At 22.1% G+C, this 19,374-nt stretch overlaps 2 protein-coding genes across 4 annotated transcripts; both read right to left on the bottom strand.

Annotated features, from left to right (window-relative positions):
• Positions 1-371: 371 nt before the first annotated feature.
• Positions 372-14,390, bottom strand: LOC122512593 (zinc finger protein 724-like). 3 transcript variants are annotated; one of them, XM_043628513.1, is made up of 8 exons: positions 13,995-14,389; positions 13,643-13,906; positions 11,955-12,063; positions 11,307-11,635; positions 10,316-10,675; positions 7,060-7,465; positions 3,812-4,176; positions 373-1,041 (listed from the first exon to the last, which is right to left on the bottom strand). In XM_043628513.1, exons 2-8 carry the CDS (start codon positions 13,877-13,879, stop codon positions 499-501), a joined length of 2,349 nt encoding a protein of 782 aa, XP_043484448.1. In that variant the 5' UTR covers positions 13,880-13,906; positions 13,995-14,389; the 3' UTR covers positions 373-498. The 3 variants fall into 3 exon arrangements, with proteins under 3 accessions (XP_043484449.1, XP_043484448.1, XP_043484447.1); XM_043628514.1 differs by having other exon boundaries at positions 372-1,041; positions 11,322-11,635; positions 13,643-14,390; XM_043628512.1 differs by having other exon boundaries at positions 13,643-14,389.
• An 849-nt stretch (positions 14,391-15,239) lies between these two features.
• Positions 15,240-19,343, bottom strand: LOC122512527 (deoxyribose-phosphate aldolase). The gene is made up of 5 exons (XM_043628417.1): positions 19,097-19,343; positions 18,793-18,974; positions 18,465-18,600; positions 17,791-18,167; positions 15,240-15,533 (listed from the first exon to the last, which is right to left on the bottom strand). Exons 1-5 carry the CDS (start codon positions 19,140-19,142, stop codon positions 15,351-15,353), a joined length of 924 nt encoding a protein of 307 aa, XP_043484352.1. The 5' UTR covers positions 19,143-19,343; the 3' UTR covers positions 15,240-15,350.
• Between the last annotated feature and the right edge of the window lie 31 nt (positions 19,344-19,374).

Genomic DNA, 19,374 nt, shown 5'->3' with positions numbered 1-19,374 from the left:
AATTATTACATTTTCTTCGAATAATATTATCACTTATTTTTTTTTTCTAAACATAAACTTTGAGAGAAACAAAACTCGTATATACAAAGATATACAAACAATTATTTTTATTACGCAAAAAATTGGCTAATTATTATGAATAATTATAGTTAACTATTAATGATCAATTATTAATCATTGATTATTAATTATCAATTATCAATTATCAATTATCAATTATCAATTACCAATTATCAATTATCAATTATTGACTATTAATTATCAATTATCTATTATCAATTATTAATTATTAATTAATTGATAAGACTCTTTTAAAAACAGTTTTAAGAAAATATCGACTATTAATAATGAAAAACGTAGTTTTTCTTTTTGGAAATTAAATTTCAGAAAAAAAGGAACAAAAACGGAACGAGGAGAAAATCTCGAAACTAAAAAGCAAAAAAAAAGAGGAGAAAGAATATTTTTCTAAAGAGAAAAAAAGGACTAGTATAATTTTCTTCAATCAGACTCGGCTGAATTTCGAATTGGACTCGGAATGACGAGTTCCTCGGGATCAATTTCCGTCTCCTCGGCGAGGATGTACTCCTCCTCGCCCTCGTGCACCTCTTCCTCGCGCGCCGGCTCCGGCGTCTGTTGAATGTCCGCGCCGTGCTGCTTCAAATGATCCTTGAGGGCGAATGCTCTGCCGTACGACGCGCCGCAAATGTAGCAGCTGAATTTCAAATTGTTGTCCTTCTTGTGCGTCTCGATGTGGGCGCGCACCGCGTACAGCGAGGCGAATGGTCGCGAGCATTCGGTGCAGTGAAAGGGTTTGGTGTGACTGTTCTTGTGGCCGGCGAGTTGAACGCGGGTTTTGAATGTCTTCGGACAGAAGGGACAATTGTAGGCGCGCACGTCGCCGTGAGTGAGGAGATGATGATTGTAGACGGAGGAGGCTTTGAATCTTTTGCCGCAGTGCTGACACGCGTAGGGACGAACTCCAGTGTGCGTTCGCATGTGAAGTGTCAGGCAGTACGAGACACGGAATGTTTTTCCACAGACCTGCAAATTTACAAGGAAAAAACATATTTTATTTCGGAAATTTTCAATTTTCCAAAAACATAATTAAAATATTTTCAAAAAATACGAAGAAAATTCTCGGCAAGAATTCAATTCTTTTCGTAAATAATTGAATTCATCGCAAGAATTCAATTATTTTTTGGATGAATTCAATTATTTTTAGAAATAATTGAATTCATCGCAGGAATTCAGTTATTTTTGGAAATAATTTCATTCATCGCAGGAATTTAATTCTTTTTGGAAATAATTAAATTCATCGCAGGAATTCAATTCTTTTCGTAAATAATTGAAATCATCACCGGAATTCAATTATTTTTGTAAATAATTGAAAAAACATCACAGGAATTCAATTATTTTCAATACAATTTGAAGTAAATTTAATTTAAAGTTAATTCACTTTGAAATAATAAAATAAAAGAAATAAATAAAATTCTTAGGAAGAATTCAAATATTTTCATAAATGATAAAATTCTTCGCAGTAATTCAATAATTTTCATAAATAATACAATAATTCAAAAGAATTCAATTATTTTCGTGAGTAATTGAATTCATCGCAGAAATTCAATTCTTTTTCTAAACAATTGAATTCATTGCAGAAATTCAATTCTTTTTCTAAATAATTGAATTTATCTCAGAAATTTAATTATTTTCCTAAATAATTGAATAAATCACAAGGATTCAATTATTTTGAATACAATAAATAATTTCAAGTAAATTCCTCGAAGCACTTTTAATTTTCTTCGAAATAATTAAATTGTTATTCAAAATTTGAATAATATTCTTGGCAAAAATCTAATATTTTCATAAAATTCTTCACAAAAATTCAATTTTTTTCTTATTTAATTAAATTATTCATAGAAATTCAATTATTTTCAACATTTTGGATGGAATTTTTTTAAAGAATTCAATTATTTTAAATACAATCTAAATTAAATTCCTCGAATGAATATTAATTTTCTTCCAAATAATTAAATTATTTTTCAAAAATTTTAATAAAATTCGCTACAAGAATTCAATCATTTTTATAAATATTAAAAATTTTCGGAGAAATTCAATTTTTTTCATAAATTTTAATGAAATTCTCTGCAATAATTCAATTATTTTCAAAAATTATTAAAAATCCCCTTCAAAAATTCAATTATTTTCATAAATAATAAAACTCTTCAAAAAAATTCAATCATTTTCAAATATTTTAATAAATTTCGCAACAAAGAATTCAATTATTTTCATAAATAATAAAATTTTTCAGAAAAATGCAATTATTTTCAAAAATTGTAATAAAATTTCGCTGCGAAAATTCATTTATTTTTATAAATAATAAAATTTTTCAGAAAAATTCAATTGTTTTCAAAAATTCCAATAAAATTTTGCTGCGAAAAATTCAATTATGTATTTTCATAAATTATAAAATTCTTCAGAAAAATCCAATTATTTAAAAAAATTTTAATGAAATTCTGGCTGCGAATTTAATTATATTCATAAAATAAATAATGAAATTTTTCCAAAAAAATTCATTTATTTTCAAAAATTTTAATAAAATTATTCAGAAAAATGCAATTATTTTTAAAAATTGTAATAAAATTCGCAGCAAAATTTCAAATATATTCAGAAATAATAAAAATCTTCAAAAAAATTTAATTATTTTCATAAGTAATTACAAAATTCTTCGAAACTATTCCATTATTTTTCTAAAATGTAATAAAATTTTTCTAACATTATTTTCACGAAATTCAAAAAAAAAAAAAAATTCTTTAAAAAATTAAAATATTTATGAAAACAAATAAAATTGTTTAAAATAATTTAATTTTATATCAATAATTTTAATAAAATTTAATAATAAAATTATTGATTACAATTATTAATAATAAATTGTAAATCTTTTTAAAAAGATTCAAATGAATTCTTAAAAACAATTAAATCATTTTTAGTACAATTTTAATATCATTTTTTGATAGAATTTTATTGTTTTCATAAACAATAATATTTTTTGTGAGAATTCAATTATTTTCAATACAATTTTAATGAAATTTCTCAAAAGAATTCAATTATTTTAAAAAATATTATTTAAATTCAATTCTTTTCAAGGGTTTTAATAGAAATTCAATTATTTTCAACAAATTCTGATACAACATTTTTCGAAACAATTCAATTATTTTTATAAATTGTAAAATTCTTGGCAAGAATTCAATTATTTTTGTACATAATAAAATTCTTCTGAAAAATTCAATTATTTTCAAATACAATTTTAATAAAATTTCTATGAAAAAATTAATTTATAATCAAAATAATTTTAATAAAATTTAACCAAAAAAATTCAATTATTTTCAAAAATTGTAATAAAAATAAACAATTGTTCTAAACAATTCAAGTGTTCTCAAAAGTTTTTAATAAAATTCTTTGTAAATTTCAATTATTTTCAAAATTTTCTATTAAAATTATTTTCAAAAAATTACATTATTTTTACGAAATTTAATGAAATTCTTCAAGAAAAAGTAGTTCTCGAAGTATGTAAGGCTGAAGACATGTGTATAAACCAATATAAAATTTTGATAAAATCCTTCAAATGAATTTAATTATTTTCAAATTTTTTGATAAATACTTTGCAAGAATTCGTTAATTTTAAAATTGGAAATATTTAAAAAGAAAAATTATTAAAAATGTTTGTGAAACAAAGTAGCAGACAAAAATTAACTTTAAACTGCGAACAGTTTACCGGAATACAACGATTATTAATATAGAAGATAGAACAAACCTCGCATGCATGAGGTTTCTCGCCGGTGTGTATACGCTCGTGTTTGACTTTCTCATGAGGACGAGTGAATCTCCTTCCGCAATGCTGACACTGATAGGGCTTTTGCACCTGTTCCTTGCTCTCCGCCTCGGAAATTGTCACCGAAGAATTCGTGCTGACCGTCTCGCTGGCCGACGACGAAGTTGTCGCCGCAATTTCCCCGGACGGTGGCGGCGACTGCGGATTATTCGCCTCCACGTGAACTGCCGCGTGCATCGTCAAACTGTCCATCGAGTCGAATTTCCGATTGCAAATCGGACACGTCGCCGAGTCGCCGCTGTGGAGCGCCATGTGCACGACTCGATACGACTCCGAAAACGTTTTACCTGCAATCAATTGATTTTTACCTTTAATTTTTCATTTAATTTATAATTTATAATTTTAATTAAACAAACGGAAAACAAACTTTGGTTTCTTTGCTTTTAAAAGTTTGTTTCAATTTTTTCCCAACAGAAAACAAATTTTTGTTTCTTTACCCTTTAAAAGTTCATTTTAATTTTTCCAAACAAACGAAAAACAAAATTATTGTTCTAATTTCTCCAAATCAACTGAAATTTAATAACTTCTAAAAATTAAAAAAAATAAAATAAAATAAAAAAAAAATTCTAAACTTCTAAAATTCTCTTAAAATTCAATTATCTTCTACATTTTCTAATCAAACTTCTTCTCGAAATCAAATTATTTTTTAATAATTTTCCGAAACTTCTTGGAGAATTCAATTATTTAAATAAAAAAATTGAAAAATTTCTAAACAATTGAAATTTGGTAAATTCTATTCAAAACAAAAATAATTCAAATTTTTAAAGAATTTTAATTATCAATCGTAATTTCTCCAAAAAATTTTAATAAATCTAAAAAAGTAAATTTAAAAAAAATTTTAATTTACTTCGAAGTTAATTGAGTCTTAAAAAATTAAAATAAAAAAATTACAAGAAACATTTTTTATAAAAATATAAAAATATTGTAATGTTATCGAAAAGAATTGAATTTCTTAAAAGAATTTTTGTCCTATAATTTAAAAAAAAATCATTTTTTGAAGATATTTGATTAAAAATTTTTAATTTATTATTTTTCTGTATTTATTTGAATTTTCGGAAATTTTTATTTCAAAATATTGAAAAAATAATTGAATTTAAAAAAAATTAGAATGCAAAAATTCTATGAATTATTTTTTTCAAAAATATTTTAATATAATTTTTTAGAAGCTAATTTTTTTTTAAATATTAAATTTAAAATTTAGTTAAAAATTAAATTTAGTAAATAGTTGAATTTGTTTCGGAGAATTTATTAAAATTTTAGGAAATAATTGAATATTTACGAAAAAATTTTATTATTTATGAGAATAATTGAATTTTTGTAAAGAATTTGAAGAACTTTTTTGAAATATATTTAATTTTTTTTTTTTTGAATTTAATTAAAAATTATTGAATTTAGAGAAATTTTTTTAAAATAATAATTGAAATTTTTGTCAAGAATTGTAATAAATTTTTTGAAAATAATTAAATTTCTGAGTAGAATTTTCTTTTTTATAAAAATAATTAAAATTTTCACGAGAATTTTTTTTTTTTTAATTTTTAAACATAATTGAATTTCTGCAAAAAATATTATTATTTACAAAAATAATTGAATTGTTCCGGCGAATTTTATTAAAAATTTGTGAAAATAATTGAACTTTTGTTAAGAATTTATAAAATATAAAAATAATTGAATTCTTGTAAAGAATAATTGAATTTTCCTGAAGAATTTAATAGAAATTTTTAAAAATAATTTATTTCTATCGAATAATGAATTAATTGAAATATATTCAATTATTTACGAAAACAATCAAATTCTTTGTGAAGAATTTGATTGAAAGTTTTTGAAAATAATTGAATTTTTGCATAGAATTTTATTGAAATTTTTTGAAAATAATTGATTTTTAGTTAAAAATTTATAAATTATAAAAATAATTTAATTCTTGTAAAGAATAATTGAATTTTCCTAAAGAATTTATAATTAAAATTTTTGAAAATAATTGATTTCCTTCGAAGAATGAATTAATTGAAAAATATTCAATTATTTACGAAAAGAATTGAATTCTTATCTAGAATTTTCTTAAAATTATTTTAAAATTAACTGAATTCTTAAGAAAAACTTTATTATTTATAAAAATAATTGAATTTTTGTAAAGAATTTATAATTTATGAAAATAATTTGAATTCTTGTAAAGAATAATTGAATTTTTTAATTGAATTTCGTCAAGAATTTAATAGAAATTTGTGAAAATAATTGAATTTTTCTGAAAAATTTGGTAATTTATGAAAATAATTGAATTCTTGTAAAGAATTTTATTATTTACAAAAATAATTGAATTGTTTCGGCGAATTTTATTTAAAATTTCTGAATACAATTGAATTTTTCTGAAGAATTAAAAAATTTTTCGAAAATAATTGAAATTTTGGCGAAGAATTTTGTAATTTATGAAAATAATTGAATTTTGGCGAAGAATTTTATTATTAACAAAAATAATTGAAATTGTTCAGGCGAATTTTTTTAAAAAAAATTTGTGAAAATAATTGAATTTTTCTGAAAAATTTTGTAATTTATGAAAATAATTGAATTTTGGCTAAGAATTTTCTTTTAATTTTTAATAATTGAATTTCTGCAAAGAATTTTACAATTTATAAAAATAATTGAATTCTTGAGAAGAAGTTCTTTTTTTTTAAAATAATTAAATTGTTTCGAAGGATTTATTAAGTTTTTAGAAAATAATTGAATTTATTCGAAATATATTAAAATTTTTTTAAAAATTGAATTCTTCCGAGGAATTTAATGAAAATTTGAATTGAATTTCAATTACTTTCAAAATTTGTCATTAAAATTCTTCAAAAGTTGATTTTCAAAAATGTTTAAAAGACACTGAAAAAAATCAATTATTTTCAATTAAATTTTACAAAATTTCAATTATTGAAACTCTTAATTGAAAATTTAATTGTAAATTTCGAAAATTTAATTAGAAAAATTCTTGAAAAATAATTTTTGAATAATACGTTTCTTTCTTTTGAGTAAAATTTAAACAAGAGACAAAAACGTGAAATTTAAAGTAAAAACTTTAAATTCCACGTTTTTGTCTCTTGTTTGAATTTTCGAAGGCGAATGTTTATTCATTCGCCTTTGAAAATTTCTAATTCAGAGTCCCAGGTTCCGAATAAATAAAAAATTGTCTTTACCGCATTCGAAGCAAGTGAACGTCGAATCCTTGGTGCCTTCGGGCGCCTCGACGTGCCGCGATCTGACGGGCGCGTGCATCCGCGAATGCAGTCGCAGACTTTTGTGCGTCGTGAATTCAGTGCCACAAATTCCGCAGATAAACGTCCGCTGTTGATTGCCATCGGTGTCCATTTCGTGCACCTTCATGTGCAATTGCAATGCCTTCAAATTGGCGAACGACAAGTCGCAGATCTCGCAATTTTTGTTCCCCTGCGAGCAAGTGTGAGTGCGAAATTCCGAGAGTTTGGGAAAATTCTCCAAACACTCCGTACAACGGTAGATGCGATTCGACGTTGTTGTTGCTGTTGTTGTCGTTGTTGTTCCCGATGTTGTTGACGTTGAGGAATTGCCGACTTTTTCCCTCACCTTTAAAAATCAAAAAAATTTGATATTTAGAAAATTTACAATTTTGATTTGCAAACTTAAAAATTTTCTTAAGTTTTCAAATTTACGAATAAACGAAAATACAAATTTAAAAATTTACTCAAGTTTTCAAATTTACGAATTTACGAAAATACAAATTAACGAATTTACGAATTAACGAAAATACAAATTTAAAAATTTACTCAAGTTTTCAAATTTACGAATTTACGAATTAACGAAAATACAAATTTAAAAATTTACTCAAGTTTTCAAATTTACGAATTTACGAATTTACGAATTTACGAAAATACAAATTAAAAATTTTTCAAAGAATTAAAATGCCTCAAAATGTCAAAATAATTGAATTTTTCAAAGAATTTTATTTAAATGCCTCAAAAAAATTGAATTATATCAAAAAAATGTAATTAAAATTGTATTTCAAATAATTGATTTCTTTCGAACAGTTTTTTAAAAATATATTTGAATATAATTGAATTTCTGAGAAAAATTCTAATATTATTATAAATAATTAAATTCTTCCAAAGAATTCTAAAAAAAAACATTTTTTTTAAATAATTGAATTTTTCGAGAAATTGAAATTAAATTTTTTCGAATTATTACATTGTTTGAGCAATTCCTGTAAAATTTTATTAAAAATAATTTAATATTTTCTAAATAATTGTATTATTTATGAGAATAATTTAATTTTTAGGAAGAATTTTATTATTTACGAAAATAATTGAATTTTTTAAGTTATGAAAATAATTTAAATTTTGAGAAGAATTTTATTATTTTGGAGAATATTTGAATTCTCGCGAAGAATTTTATTAGAATTTTTGAAAATAATTGAATTTTTCAAAGAATTTTATTTAAATGCCTCATAATAATTGAATTTTCGGGAATAATTTTTTTAATCGATATAATTGAATTGTTTTAAAGAATTATTTACGTAAATAATTGAATTCTTGGGAAGAATTTTATTAAAATCCAAAAGAATAATTGAATTATTTCAACAAAATTTAATTAAAATTATATTTTAAATAATTGATTTCTTTTGAACAGTTTTTTAAAAATATATTTGAAAATAATTGAATTTTTTGAAGAATTTTATAAATTTATGAAAATAATTGAAATTTTGAGAAGAATTTTAATTATTTTGGAGAATATTTGAATTCTTGGAAAGAATTTTATTGAAATTTTTGAAAATAATTGAATTTTTCTGAAAAATTTGATTAATTTTTGAAAATAATAAAATTCTTGCGGCGAATTTTATTAAAATCTATATGTAAATAATTGAATTTTGTGAAGAATTTTGTAATTTATGAAAATAATTGATTTCTTGGAAACAAAATAATTAAATTTTATTTAATAATCGAATTTTTTTTTAAGAAATTTTTTTAAAAAATTTGATATAAAATTGAATTCTTGCGAAAAATTCTATTTTTTCGAAAAATAATTGAATTTTTGTAAATAATTCAATTATTTGTTAATGAAGAATTGAATCTTGCAAATATATTAATTAGATTTCTTTTGATAATTGACATTTTTTGAAGAAAATTTTATTGAAAATTTGATATAAAAATTCAATTTCTGCGAAGAATTTTATTATTGATGATGAAAAAAATTGAATTTTTGCGACGAATTTTATTGAGATTGTTTAAAAATAATTGAATTGCAGTAAAAAATTTAATTAATTTTTTTTTTTTAGAAAATATTTGAATCCCTGTGAATAATTCAATAATTTATTAATAGAATTGAATTCTTTGAAACAAATTAATTAAATTTTACTCAATAATGGAATTTTTTAAAGAAAATTTTATTAAATATTTGAATATAAAATTCAATTGCAGCGAAGAATTATATTAATTATGATGAAAATAATTGAATTCTTAGGATGAATTTTTTTTTAATAATTGAATTCCTGTAAAAAATTTTGTAATTTATGAAAATAATCGAATTTTTGCGAAGAATTTTATAATTTATGAAAATAATTGAATTCTTGCGAAGAATTTTATTGAAATTTTTGAAAATAATTGAATTTTACTGTAGTTTTTTTTAATTTATAAAAATAATTGAATTCTTGCTGCGAATTTTATTAAAATTTTCGAAAAAAATTGAATTTTTCTAAAGAATTTTATAATTTATTATATTATAATTGAATTCCTGAGAAGAATTTTATTATATTTATGAAAATAAATGAATTTTTGCAAAGAAAAAAATGCCTAAAAAATAATTGAATTTTCGGGAATAATTTTTTTATTCTTCTTTAATAATTGAATTCTTTCGAAGAATTATTTAATTAGTTGCTGAGAATTTTATTAAAATTTTCAATTCAATTCTTGAGAAGAATTCAATTATTTACGAAAATAATTGATTTATTGCGAAAAATTTTATTAAAATGGTTTTTAAAAAAAATTGAATTTCAGTGAAAATTTTTGTTGATTTTCGCAAATAATTGAATTCTTCATAAAAATCTTATAAACATTCTTTTAAATTAATTGAATTTTGGATGAATTTTATCAGTTTTTTTGTAAATAATTGAATTGTTTTGCAAAATTTGATGAAAATACTAGATATTGAAAATAATTGAATTTAGAATATTTTTTGAAAATAATTGAATTTAGAATATTTTTTGAAAATAATTGAATTTAGAATATTTTTTGAAAATAATTGAATTGTTTTAAAAAATTTGAGACTATAATTTTTGAGAAGTTTTTTGATTTCTAGTATTAGCGAAGTTAAAGTAGTAAAAATTCTCAAAAAAAAAAACAGAAATAGTAGCTTTTAGTGACTGAATTCTAAAAAAAGTAGTAAATGGTAGGTTTTTTCTTCTTTTTTTTTTGTTTTTGTTACCTTGACACCTTCGGCGTTGGAGAAGAATTTTTCAATCATCGAAGACTTAGGCGCGGGCGCTGGAGCCGGTGGATCCCAAAATCTCTCGATTTGAACGACTTTCCTCGTGTAGAGTCTGCCCTCGCTGTCGATGCACTCCTCAGTCCTCAGGGTATTCATCGTCTGACGGGCGCGTCTCTTTTGCGTCGAATTCGTCGATTCTTCGGCTTCGATTGGTATCACTGGGGTTGTCAGTTCCTCGTACTGTTGATCGGCCATTTCCAAAACAACTTCCTGGCCGTCGTGAAATTCTTTGATGTGATCCAACACTGAATTGAAACTCATTGAACAGCTGCTGCAATTGTAGAGTGAATCTGATACCTGAAAATTCAAATTAAGTCAATTTTTCCGTTCAAATTACAAAAAAAAATATATATTATTTATAAATATAAATATAAGAAGAATATAAATTAAAAATATAAATATAAATATATAAAAAAATGTAATCATAAAAAATTCAATTTTTTAATAGAATTTTAGGAAATTTTCAATTATTTAAAAAAAAAAAATTTCAATCGCTTATCTGGAAGAATTTAATTTTCTTTAAAAAATAGAATTGAAATATTTTTAAAAACTGATTTTTCAGAAATATAAATAAAATTTTTCGAAACTAATTTTTAAACAAATATAAAAAACTTAAATCTTCTTGAAAATTAATTAATTAAATAATTAAAATTGAATAAAGTTTAAATAAAAAACTGAATTTGAATAAAAAATTAAATTTCAATAAACTGAATTTAAATAAAAAAATGGAATTTAAATAAACTGAATTTGAAAAAAAACTGAATTTCAATAAAAATCGAAATTTAAATAAAAAACTGAATTTCAATAAAAAAAAGGGAATTTGAACATTTAAATTAAAATTGATAAATTAATAAAATATAATCGAAACAACGAACTTGACTTTGGTTTTCTTTTGGACTTGGGAAAATTGTGAACTAAATTTGATTACCTTTTCATTTTTTACCTCACTCAATTCCTCCTTGACTTTCATTAATTTCGCTTCATCAATCTCCTGAATCTGATCCATTGTAATCACCGTGTCCTCATCGTCATTAAATATTTCCGAACCGTCCGGCAATATTGCGATAACATGTTTCTCCATCATTTTCTGATCCAATTCCCCATCGTCATCAATTGGAATCGATAATTCCATCAGTGGATCCTGCATCTCGGGTTTTTTCTTTAAATATTTATTATCGATTTTCACCAGGACTTTTTCGACTTTTTTCAATTTCACCTGCGACGTGGATTGGATTTTCGTCACTTTTTTCGCTTTGTCTAGAAGGAAAATTTTTTTTTAATTATTTGCTTTTTGTTAAAACCCTTTTTTTTTAAATTTATTTTTCTTTATTTATTTTATTTATTTAATTTATAAAAAGCCTACGTTTTTATGTTAAAAAACAAAACTTAATGTTAAGTTGAAGTTAGTTTTTTATAAAGTTTTTCGTTAGAAAAACGTTTTTAAATTTAAAAAAACAAAATTTTTTATGTTTTAAAAACAAGCGAAAAAAAATTTGGCAATTCTTCCAACAAAATTGTAAAAAAAAGATTTTAATTTTAATTCTTTTTCTTTAAAAGAAAAAAAAAATTTTCATACCTTTCTCTTCGTTTTTGGCTGTTGTCACTTCCTTTGGCGATTTGTCATCTTTAGTTTTTTGCTCGATTTTTTGCTTCTTTTCGTCGTTTTCGTCAGATTGCAATTCTTTCTGAAAAAATGATTTGAAATGATGATTGATTATCTTTTTATTGAAACGAAAACAAAAACTCGAGAATAACAAACGAGGTTATTAAAAACAATTCACTGGCGTTAAAAAATTGAAGTTCCGATTTTCGTTTATTTTTTCTTTTCAACAATTTTAACAACCATTTTAACGAAAGGAAAAAAAAAGTTTTTCGAGTTTGACAATTTTTTTTTTAGAAATAATTGGTTATTAATTAAAAAAAAAGGTTAAGTAATATTTTCAGTTTGTGAGAATAATTTTTAATTTTCTTCCAAGGTGAGCGGAAAATTATAATTTTACCGATTTTATTGGTCATATTTTTATTAATTCAATTATTTTATTTATTTACTTTTTTTATTTTGTTTTACTAATTTAATTCAAATTACTTTTAACATTTTTAAGAAAATTTTCGGCTAGAATTTCAATTATTTTTAATACAATTTTGATTTTAATAACATTTCTCGATAGAATTCAATTATTTTTATAAATTTTAATAAAATTCAATTATTTTACAAAAATATTAAAATTTTATTCAAAATTTCAATTATTCTCATAAATTGTAAAATTCTTCAGAAAAATTCAATTATTTTTATAAATTTTAATAAAATTCAATTATTTTCCAAAAATAATAAAATTCGCCACAAGAATTCAATTATTTTCGAAAATAATAAAATTCTTCGCCAAAATTCAATTATTTTCATAAATGACAAAATTCTTCAGAAAAATTCAATTATTTTCATAGATTTTAATAAAATTCGCTGAAAGAATTTTAGTTTTCTAAATAATAAATCCGTCGCAAAAATTCAATTATTTTCAAAAGCTTGCATTAAATTTTTCTCAAAAATTCAATTTTTTTCATAGATAATAAAATCTTTTATTAAAAATTCAATTATTTTAATAAATTATAAAATTCTTCGCAAGTATTGAATTAGTTTTATAAATTTTTATAAAATTTTTCTCTAAAAAATTCAATTATTATTCTCAAAAGTTGTTTATAAAATTCTTTGTAAATTAATAATTTACTTATTTATTTACTCATTTATTTATTTTCGAATTTATTTTTTTACAAATTTACTTGTTTTCTTATTTACTAATTTACTGATTTTTTTATTATTTATTAAGTTGCTGATTTCCTTGTTTCTTTTATTTACTAATTTATTAATTTACTTATTTATTTACTAATTTATTTATTTATTTATTTACTCATTTATTACTTTTCTTATTTACTAATTTATTTACTTGTTTACTTATTTATTTACTAATTTACTTTTTTTCTTATTTACTATTTTTTTAATTTACTAATTTATTTATTGACTAATTTACTTATTTTCTTATTTACTTGCTTTCTTATTTATTTACTAATTTACTTGTTTTCTTATTTGTTTACTCATTTATTACTTTCCTTATTTACCTATTAACTTGTTTACCAATTTATTTATTTTCTTGTTTACTGATTTATTTATTTAGCTAATAAATTTAAATAATTAATAAAAGAGAGGTAAGAATCTTCGTTCTTCTTGAAAAGACGAAATAATACAGAAAATCAATTGACTTTTTTACTTACCAATAAAAGTTGACAGTCCTTCTCGTGTTTTTTCCTCTTTAAATTTAATTTCGCCTCGCTATCTGGTTGTCCACAATAATCCAAATGTTCAATCAATGCCAAAACAGAATCCGATCTTTCGGAGCATCCTGGACAATATAAATTATCCGTCATACTAAGCAGATGGTATTTCAACGATTGTGAACTCGTGAAAGTTTCTCCACAACACATTGGACAAATTAAACTCATCGACCCCATTGTTTTTTTAATCTTTTTCCCCTTAATCTACAATTTAAAACACTTTTTTAAAATTCCCTTTTTTTCGCAATAATAAATAAATATACAATACGTCAAAAAAAAGGGTCAACCTAACCTAAAATTCCCCTTTCTCCTACTCCGAAATTCGAAATATCAAAAGAAACATGACCTGGGGCAATAATTTTTCTTTCGCGCACTAATAAATTACACAATTTTGAATAATTTAGTCGTAAAAAAGATAGTGGCATTATAATTTATATATTGTATCCGAAATTTTAGTTTTCGTTTTCGTTTCCGAAAAAGCACTATTATGACTATTATTGAATAGATTTGGATTGATTTCGAATTTTTTTAGTCTCAAGGGAATTTGAAATTTGAAAAAAAAATTCTTTTGACTTTTTTTCGATAGATTTTATAACCGCAGAGTTATATTTAATAGGAGACAAACTTCAGCGCAAACAAATGTCATAAACAACAATCATGAAGTTAGAAGTTAGGGAAATGATAATGGCGGCCATTTTGGTCGCAGAGTCCAATATCAAAACTGCTCTAGTCAAATGACAGATTTAAATTTATTTTTAAACCTTTTAAACTTTTTCAAAAAGTTAAAACAAAAATTTAATATAGAGATAAATAATTTTATAATTTAAACAAATTTTAAATTCATTTCGATTGCAAGTGGAGAGAATTTAATCGATTTAATTTTTTATATTTTAAGCACTTAAGGCGCGAAAATTTTTAGGTTATGTTACCATTTTTTTATATTTTTTATTTTTGATTTGTAATTTTTAATTTCTTTCATAAAAAATGTAACAAAAAAATTGTAAAGTTCAATGACAATTCAGTTAATTTAGTGAATATGGAAAAATTCTCTTTCCCCACAAAAAAGAAATTAAATTCGAAATTTTATTTCGTTTTTCGATACAAAAAAAAAAATAATAATTCGTTTAGGTTTTCGTTGCAAATTCCAAAAATTAAAAATTCGTTTAATATTCAAAATAAGTATTTTTATTAATAATAATAGAAAATTTTTTCGAGTAGAACAAAGAAATTAAAAAATTGTTTACATAAAAAAAAGTGTAAAAAAAAAGTGTGTTTTTAATAAAAAAAAGGTATTTTTACAAAAAAAAATGTTTTAATAAAAAAGGTGTTTCTGCAAAAACAGGGTTTTTACGAAAAAAATATTTACATAAAAAAAGTGTTTTTAATTAAAAAAAAAGTGTTTTTACAAGAAAAATTTTTATAAAAAAGGTGTTTCTACAAAAACAGGGTTTTTACGAAAAAAAGGTGTTTTTACAAAAACAGGGTTTTTTATAGAAAAAAGGTGTTTTTACAATAACAGGGTTTTTACGAAAAAAGGTGTTTTTACAATAACAGTGTTTTAATAACAAAAAAGTGTATTTACAAGAAAAGTGTCTTAAAAAAATGCGTTTATAAAAATAATATTATAATTATCTGAATATTTAATTTATTAAAAAACGTGTGTTTTCAGTAAATTGTTAATATTTTTAACAATATCGTCCAATAGACTCGAGGCTCCAATTCGAAACAAAGAATTGTCCAGCCATTCGTCACCCAATTCTTGTTTAATTAAAATCATCCACTGAAGAGCTTGAGACGCTGTTTTTATTCCTCCAGCAGGTTTGAATCCCACCTTTTTTTATTAACAAAAAAAAACAATAACAATAATTGAAATAAACAATTCAATTAATTATTTTTTATTTCTTAAAATTTTATTAAAATTTTTCTCAAGAATTCAATTATTTTCATCTGAATTTTATTAAAATTCTTCTCTCAAGAATTCGAGAAATTATTTTCATCATAAATAATAAAATTCTTCGCAAGAATTGAATTTCAATTTAATTATTATGTCTACAAGAATTCAATTCTAATAATAAAAAAATAAATTTTTGGCTGAATTTCAAATTATTTTCAGCAAAAATTGAATTTTTTTTTGTAAGAATTAAATTATTTAAAATACAACTTCAGAAAAAGATTCTTGAAAAATTCAATTATTTTTAATTTATACAATTTTAACATAATTTCTTCCAAAGAATTCAATTATTTTAGAATCCAATTATTAAACAAAAATTAAATTAACTTTTTTGCAATAATTCAATTCTATTAATAAATAATTGAATTCTTCAAAGAAATTCAATTATTTTCAGAATAAATCATTCAATTCTTCACAGGAATTCAATTGTTTTCAGAATAAATAATTTAATTCTTTACAGAAATTATTTACGAAAACAATTCAATTCCTGCGATGAATTCAATTGTTTACGAAAAGAATTGAATTCTTGCGAAGAATTTTATTAAAATTTTTCGAAAATAATTGAATTTTTTTTTATGAATTTAGTTAATATTTTTGAAATTAATTTAATTTCTAAGAAGAATTTCATTGAAATTAAAATTAATTCATTAAATTAAATAATTAAAATTAAAAAATAATTGAATTCTTCACAGGAATTGAATTATTTTCAGAAAAAATTAAATTCTTCGGCAGAAATTAAATTATTTTTATAATAAATAATTGAATTCTTCACAAAAATTCAATTATTTTAAAATAATTTCAATAAAATTTTATGAAAAAATTCAATTCTTTTTAATATTTTTTATAAAATTTGTAAAAAAAAACAATTTAATTATTTTTAATTCATTTTTAGTAAAATTCCTCGCAAGAATTGAATAATTTTATGAAAAAATAAAATTCTTCGCAAGAATTCAATTATTTTCAGGAAAAAATTTAATTCTTCGGCAAAAATTTAATTTATTAAAAATTTTTTATAAAATTTGTAAAAATAAATTTAATTATTTTTAATTAATATTTTTTAGTATAATTCTTTAAAAGAATTCAGTTATTTTCAAAAATTTACATGTAAAATTTTTTCTAAACAATTCAAAAAGAAAATTTTGAACAAAATTTGTCGACAGAAGTAAATTATTTTCCAAATTATTGCTAAAATTTATTTAGATATTAGAGTTTAATTATTTTTAAAAAATTAAATTGAATTCGTCGCAAGAATTGAATTATTTTCATCACAAACAATAAAATTCTTTGCAGGATTTGAATTTATTTTATTTCAAATATTGAACAAAATTTCAATTAAAAAATTCAATTATTAAACAAACTTTAATTAATTCGTTAGCAAAATTCAATTCTTCATTAATAAATAATTGAATTGTTTACAGAAATTCAATTATTTCCAGAATAATAAAATTTTTCGTAGAAATTTTAATTATTTTTATCATCATTAATAAAATTCTTCGTTGGAATTGAATTTTTATATCAAATTTTTAATAAAATTTTCTTAAAAAGAAATTCAATTATTAAACAAAATTTAATTAATTTGTTTGCAAGAATTCAATTCTAAATTAATAAATAATTCATCTATTTGCTGGAATTCAATTGTTTTCAGAAAAAATAAAATTCTTAGCAAAAATTTAATTATTTTTATAAATTTTTATAAAATTCAATTATTTTCAATTATTTTAAAAAATTTCAATAAAATTCGCTTCAAGAATTCAATTATTTTCGTAAATAATAAAATTCTTCTCCAAATTTCAATTATTTTCCAAATATTTAATAAAATTCGTCACAAGAATTCAATTATTTTCGAAAATAATAAAATTCTACCAAAAAATTTCAATTATTTTAACAAATTTTATAAAATTCTGCAGAAAAATTCAATTATTTTCAAATATTAAAAAAGTATTTAAATTCTTTGAAATGATTCTATTTTCAAAAGTTTTATTTGTAAAATTTCATCGAAAGAATTCAATTATTTTTATACAATTTTATGGAAATTCTTCGGCAAAAGTTAATATTTATCGAAAGTTTAATTATCGAGAGTTGACTGTATTTAAATGAAATGAATAAGAAAATGAGTGAGAATTTCTTTTTTACTCACCTTGCGACCAGTTTCTCGATGAAAATCACGAATTGCACGACACATGACAATTCCAATTGGCAATGTTGCATTCACTGTTTCCTTTCCAGTTGAGGTTTTAATGAAATCCGAGCCTGCTCTCATTGCCACCATTGATGCCTTATAAACATCTTGATAAGTTGGCAATTCACCAACGGCGAGAATTGTCTTCATATGCGCCGCACCGCAAACTCTTTTCATTTCCCTCAATTCATTGAATAATTCATTCCAATTGTGGGATAGAACTAATGACCTATTAATTACAATGTCAATCTCGTTTGCTCCCGATTTCACTGCAAGTTCAATTTCCCGAAGACGCGATTCCAATGGATATTGTCCCGAGGGAAATCCTGCTGCAACTTTATTGGAGAAAAAATAAATTAGGATCAATTTTTTTTTCTTCTTTTTTCTTTTTTGGGAAAAATAATATTTTATTCGCTAACAATATTAATGTTTTAGTTTTTATTTTTCTGTTTCTTTTTCTTTTTCATATTTTTCTACTTTTTTCCCCTATTTTTCTATTTTCTACTTCATTTTTATTTTTTTTCAATTTCTATTTTTTATTTCATTTTTTTAATCTTTCTATTTCTTTTTTTTATTTTTCTATTTTCTATTTTTTTAAAGTTCTAATGTAATTAATTAAAATAACTTCTTACCACTGGCGACAGCAACATTTTGTCCATTTAATTCTGTCAAAGCAGAAACTGCATCTTCGATTCTCGCCGGATAAACGCAAACAGCCGCTGTTTGAATTGGTATGAATTCAAACGAAAGATTTATAGGATTCACGGCCTAAAAATTCCGTTAGCAGACAAAAATTATTTATTTTTCTTTTATTGCAAAAATGGAGAATACATAAAAATTTTTTCTAAATAAATTTATAATAAATTAAAAATAAATAAATTTTGAAGAAATTTACAGACAAATTAAAAGTAAATTTAGAAACAAATTTAGAGTAAATTGAAATCTAAAGTTATAACTGACCTTGGAACAAAGTGCCTTGACATTAGAAGCGGTGTCATCGCCTCCCAGAGTTGTCAAGTCGATAAAAGTTACAGATTTCAATAACCAAGCTAATTTATTCCTGTCATTTAAAATTGAGGCTTGATAAACAAATCCCTTCGATCGATTTCTTATCGCCGGTTCGTTCAAGTAAACCTGATTTTCTAAATGAAAAAAACAATTTATAACTTCTCGATATACTTAAATTAACAATTATCTCTTTTTTTAGGTTAGAAAAATTCCGTTTCTTTCTTTTCTCGAAAGAACAAATAAAAAAATACCTTACCCATTATTATCGAACTTGATCGATCGGATAAATATTCTTCTGTCATTTTTTTTTTGAAATTAAATAAAAATTCTTATACGTAACAATAACTTTCTTTTCTCGATTTGTAAATTGCTATACTGTCATTATCTTAAACTTCTTCTTCCTGCAGCTAATTGTAAAGCAAACACTGGCAAACACAAAAAAGAAAAAGAGGTAAAAGATAACGATAACGACACAGATAAGGATTATTTTTTGACATTTAATTACTAATTTGACACTTGTTGTGATCTGAAGAT

Source organism: Leptopilina heterotoma, unplaced genomic scaffold, assembly GCF_015476425.1.
Source record: "Leptopilina heterotoma isolate Lh14 unplaced genomic scaffold, ASM1547642v1 Lhet_123, whole genome shotgun sequence".
NCBI lineage: Eukaryota > Metazoa > Arthropoda > Insecta > Hymenoptera > Figitidae > Leptopilina > Leptopilina heterotoma.
Note: the sequence above shows the minus strand (reverse complement) of the source record. Positions and strands in the feature narration are given on the sequence as shown.